The sequence below is a fragment of the Hyaena hyaena genome, unplaced genomic scaffold (genome assembly GCF_003009895.1).
Source record: "Hyaena hyaena isolate Hyena2069 unplaced genomic scaffold, ASM300989v1 scaffold_162, whole genome shotgun sequence".
NCBI classification, from domain to species: domain Eukaryota; kingdom Metazoa; phylum Chordata; class Mammalia; order Carnivora; family Hyaenidae; genus Hyaena; species Hyaena hyaena.
Window position 1 is genome coordinate 664,232 of NW_024080795.1, and position 6,000 is coordinate 670,231.

Here is a 6,000-nt window from a genome sequence, read left to right on the forward strand (position 1 = left end):
GTTTAAACCCTGGCTCTTGATTTGGCTTTCTCTGACACCACACTGCCTTCCTCGTGTGGAACTGGAAGCTGCCCACTCAGCATTCGCTGCTATGGCTGGGGGCGGGACCACAGTTTTTCCTGTGATGTTTGGCTGGAGTAGAGCATTAGTAGAAAATGTTTCCTTTCTTGCTAGGTTGCCCCTCTTCTGTTTTTTGGCTAAAGAGGGCACGTTTTTATTGGGGCTTTTTGGGTCTGTTCCTGTTAGCATTTCTGGATTGCCAACTTCTTCATCTCCATATCTTGAGATGTAGGAGGCAAAATAATACCCAGGGAACTCAGCACTCTGTTGTTCCTCAGCCCCTGAGATCCCCAGCCACTATGTCTGCTTCTAGTCAACTGTCAGTCTTCGCATGTTTGTTTTGTATACAGTGTACAGGATTTTCAGGTGTACCCAGAGGGAGAAATAGGGGAAAATACGTCTACACCATAGTCCTGGAAGAGGAAGTCTCTTTTGTTACAAATTTTCTAATTTTAAATGAAAAATGTAACTAATTCTCAAAGTTTCTTATATTTTAAATTATAGTGTACTAAATAAATATTCACATTCCTCTATTTTTAATTTCCTCATACATTTATAAACAACAGTAAAAGGAATTTTAATATTTTGGTAAAACATGTTAAGAACACAGAACCATCATTACTTTGTCATGAATTATTAAGACCTCTTTGCACAGTTCAGCCTGCGTGGTCATGCGATGCTACTATGCAAAGAGAGAACATCTGTACTATACATCCTAAAAAGTATGCATTAAAACAACACTACAAAGAGTAATAATTAATAATTCAACAAAGGTGATGAGAAGTAAAAATTAAAAATGCTTGGGTAATCAAGAGGACACCCAGGTGGCCAACAGACCCATGAAACGATGCCCAGCATCCCTCCTTAGCAGGGAAATACAAATCAAAACCACACTGAGATACCACCTCACGCCAGTCAGAGTGGCTAAAATGAGCAAATCAGAGGACTCTAGATGCTGGCGAGGATGTGGAGAAACGGGCACCCTCCTACGCTGTTGGTGGGAATGCAAACTGGTGCAGACCCTCTGGAAAACAGAGTGGAGGTTCCTCAAAAAATTAACACTAGAACTCCCCTAGGACCCAGCAGTAGCACTGCTAGGAATTTACCGAAGCGATACAGGAGTGCTGATGCATAGGGGCACATGGACCCCAATGTTCATAGCAGCACTCTCCACAATAGCTAAAACATGGAAAGAGCCTAAGTGTCCATCAGCGGACGAATGGATCAAGAAGATGTGGTTTATCTATACGATGGAATACTACATGGCAATAAGAATGAAATCTGGCCATTTGTAGTAACGTGGATGGACCTTGAGGGTGTTATGCTGAGCGAAATAAGTCAGGCAGAGAAGGACAAATACCATATGTTTGCACGTATAGGAGGATTAGGAGGAACTTAATGGAGGACCGTGGGGGAGAAGAAGGGGGGAAATGGTGGGGGAGAGGGAGGGAGACAAACCATGAGAGACTCTTGAATGCTGAGAACAAACTGAGGGCTGAAGGGGGGGGAGGGGGAGGGGGTGATGGGCATGGAGGAGGGCACTGGTTGGGATGAGCACAGGGTGTTATATGGAAACCAACTTGACAATAAACTATTTGTAAAAAAAAAAAAAAAAGCACATGGTTGTGGCTCAAAAAAAAAAAAATACTCGGGTAATCAAAAGGAATGCAGAAAAAGGAACAAAGAAGAGATGGGACAAATAGATGATAAATAGTAAAAAGGTAGACTTAATCTCAAACCTATCAATAACCATATTAAATAGAGATGGTAATACACTCTGGTTAAAAGGTGGCAATTTTCAGGGGTACCTGGCTGGCTGAGTCTGTGGAGCATGGGACTCTTAATCTTTAGGTTGTGAGTTCAAGTCCCACATAGGGAGTACAGATTACTTGGAAATAGAATCAGAAAATAAAAATGACAGAGATTGTCATACTGGATAAAAAAAAAAAACACAAGATTAGTTAATGCTACTTTCAAGAAACTTTAGGGGCATCCGGGTGGCTTATTCAGTTGAGCATTCTACTCTTGATTTTGGCTCAGGTCATGATCCCAGGGTCATGGGGTCAAGCCCTGAGTTGGGCTCTGTACTGACCATGGAGCCTGCATAAGATTCTCTCTCTGCTCCCTCGCCTCTTTGTGCTCTCTCTCTTTCTATAAAAAAAAAAAGAAACTTTGACTATAAAGATGAATAGGTTAAAACTAAATGAACAGATAAAGATACTGTGCTAACATTAACCAAAAGAAAGCTGAAATGGTTCTATTAATACCAGGCAAAGTAGATTTCAGAAAAAAACTATTATCAAGGATAAAGATTTTCATTTTATAAGGATAAATAGGTCAATTCTTCAAGGTGACATAAAGCCTAAATATTTACATGCCTAATAGCAGAGTTTCAAATTTCATGAAGCAAACACTGATTGAACTGCGAAGAGAAATAGACAAACCCAGAATTATAGTTAGAGACTTCAACAGCCCTCTCTCAATAAATAAGGCAAGTAGACAGAAAATCATTAAGAATATAGAAGACCTGAACAACATTATCAGCTAATTGGACCTAATTGATAGTTAGAGAACACTCTCCCACTAGCAGCAGGATAGATATTCTTTTTAAGTACACACACTGACCAAGATAGAATGTATTCTGGGCCGTAAAATAAGTCTCAATGAATTTAAAATGATTCAAAGTATGTTTTCTGATCACGATGGAACTAAATTAGAAATCAATAGCAGAAAGACATCTGGGAAATTCTCAAATATTTAGAAACTAAATAATACACTTTTAAATGACACGTTGAGTCAAACTAGATTCAAAAGGATTTTAAAAATATTTTGAACCGGGGGCACCTGGCTGGCTCAGTGGGTAGAGCATCCAACTCTTGACCTCAGAGCCATGAGTTCGAGCTCCACATTGGGTGTAGATATTATTTTAAAAAATAAATAAACTTTAAAAAGTACTTTGAATTGAATCGAAATGAAAACACAACACACACTGCTTTAACATCCAACTTAAAAACCTAGAAAAAGAAGATCAAATAAAACTCCAAGAGAGCCACCCCCCCAATAATAAAGATTAAAGTAGAAATCAGTAAAACAGAAAAATATGAAAATAGAGAAAATCATGGGCACCTGGATGGCTCAGTGAGTAGAGCTTGTGACTCTTGATTTTATGGTCATGAGTTCAAGCCCTACCCTGGTGTAAAGGTTACTTAAATAAATAAACTTTAAAGAATAAAAATAGAAAATCAATGAAATGAAAAGTTAGCTCTTTGGGAAGGTAAATAATACTGATAAACCTCTAGCCAGATTGATCACAAAAAAGAGAGAGAAAGAGGTGCCTGGCTGGCTCAGTGTGTAGAGTATACAACTCTTGATCTTGGGGTTGTGAGTTTGAGCCCCATGTTGGATATAGAGATTACTTTAAAATAATAAGTAAAATAAATAAATAAATATTTTAAAAATAGAGAAGACACAAATTACTAATATGAAATGAAATAGGGGCGCCTGGGTGGCTTCGTTGGTGGAACTTGCAACTCTTGATCTCAGAGTTGTGAGTTTGAGCCTCATGTTGGGCGTTGGGATTACTTAAGTTAAAAAAAAGTCATGAAACGATCATAATAATGGTCAGAAAGGGAACAGAAATAATAAAATGGTTTTCTTAAAAAAATTCACTAACTTAGATGAAGTGGACAACTTCTTCCAAAGAAGCCACCTGCTAAAACTCACTCAAGAAAAAGTATATAAGTTGAATAGCTCTCTATTAAAGAAATTAAACTTACTAAAAAGCTTCCCACGAAGAAAATTCCAAGCTCAGATGACATTACTGGTAAATTCTGCCTACCATCTAGAAAAGATGTATTAATTCTACACAAACTCCTTTAGAAAATGAAGCAGTTGAAATGCCTCCAAATTCATTCTATGAAGCCAGTGTTAATCTGATACCAAAACTATACTAAGGAATCACAAGAAATGAAAACTAAAGACCACAATCCCTCATGAACACAGATACAAAAGTTCTTAATAAGATAATTGTATATCAAATTAAGCCAACCATTTAAAGGACAATGCAGCAAGTGGGGTTTTTCTTGGGAATGCAAGGTCGGGAACACTTGAAAATCAATCAATACAGGGGGCACGCCGCTGGCTCAGTTGGAGGAAGGGCAACTCTTGATCTTGGGGTCGTGAGTTTAAGCCCCACAATGGGTGTAGAGATTACTTAAAAAAATAAATTAAAAAAAAAAAGAAAATCAATCAGTGTAGCTCAGCAGCAGCAACAACAACAAAATCCCATATGATCATCACAATTGATTTAGAAAAATTATTTGATAAAACTCAACATCCATTTTTTTTTCAAATAAAGGTCTCACATATTTATTTCTGAACCAACCTACTGGTACAGAAGCATAGTAACAAAAAAAAAAATTTCCCCAATAAAACATGTCTATTGTTCAGATAGTAGGGATGTTTACAGAATGATAGGATAGGATCATGTGACCTTCGTGCAGCATATATATGTGTGCCATCTCATGTACGACCCCTTATAGACCCAGCCTGGTTCTTCTCCATTGCCGCCTCTTGGAACTGTACCTGATTTTATTACCAGTTTTCATCCCAATCCACTGGGGAATGGGGCGATTCTGCTTTTGTTTCTTGGCAAGGAATTGCTTGATTCTGAAAGTCTTGTGAGAAGACATGGTGAGGAATAGTCAACCACACACCACAATGGCAGAAAAAAAGGCTCTTTTCTTAATAACAATTTTTAAAACTATTTTTTAATTTTTTAATGTTTATTTATTTGAGAGAGAGAGAGAGAGAGAGAGAGAGAGAGAGAGAGAGAGAGACTGAGCATGAGCAGGGGAGGAGCAGAGAAAGAGGGAGACACAGAATCCAAAGCAGGCTCCAGACTCTGAGCTGTCAGCACAGAGCCCGACTTGGGGCTCGAACTCACAAGCTGTGAGAGATCATGACCTGAGCTGAAGTCAGACGCTTAACCAACTGAACCACCCAGGTGCTGCACAATTTTTTCAAGGCTTTATTTTTTAGTAATCTTTACGCTCAAAGTGGGGCTTAAAAGTCACATGCTCTACCAACCGAGCCAGCCAGATGCCCTCCAATATCCATTTCTGATAAAAATTTCCAGAAATCTAGAAGTAGGAGAAACCTTCCTCTACTGGATAAAGGGCATCTACTAAAACCTACAGCTGATATACTCAATAGTGAAAAGCTGAATGCTTTCTCTCTCAAATTGGGAACAAGGTAAGGATGTCTGTCCTCTCCATTTATATTTTATATATTATTAGAATTTCTAACTAGCACCGTAAGGCAAGAAAAAGAAAGAAAAAGTTTCTAGATAGAAAAGAAGGACGTAAAACTGCTTTTGTTCTCTGAGACATGATCATCTTTATAGAAAACCCTACTAGAATCTACAAAAAAGCTTTTACAACAAATAACTGAGTTTAGCAAAGTTGTGGGATTCAAGATCAGTATCAAAAAAATCAATTGTAGGGGCACCTGGCTGGCTCAGCCAGTTTACCAAGCATGCAACTCTTGATCTCAGAGCCATGAGTTCGAGCTCCACATTGGGTGTAGAGATGACTTAAAAAAATATTTACAAAAAGAAAGACTCACTACTACTTAGTTATCAGCTCTCTCCAAATTGATCTACAGGTTCAACACAATCTTAATCAAAATCCCAGAAGATTTTTTTGTGGACATCAATAAACTGGCTCTAAAATTCATATAGAAATTCGAAAGACTGAGAATAGTAAAAACGACTTTGAAAAAAAGGACAATGTTGGAGAACTAGCATTACTCAATTTCAAGACATGTTATAAAATTATAGAAATCAAGAGTGTGGTATTAAACACAAATAGATCAATGTAACAAAATACACTCAGAAATGACTCACATATATAGGGGCAACTGATTTTTTTACCAAATGCA

General features: G+C 37.9%; 1 protein-coding gene across 1 annotated transcript; it reads right to left on the reverse strand.

Moving 5' to 3' along the window:
• Positions 1-4,595: 4,595 nt before the first annotated feature.
• On the reverse strand, positions 4,596-4,751 carry LOC120236825 (60S ribosomal protein L39-like). Its single transcript, XM_039239849.1, has one exon. It carries the CDS (start codon positions 4,749-4,751, stop codon positions 4,596-4,598), a length of 156 nt encoding a protein of 51 aa, XP_039095780.1.
• Between the last annotated feature and the right edge of the window lie 1,249 nt (positions 4,752-6,000).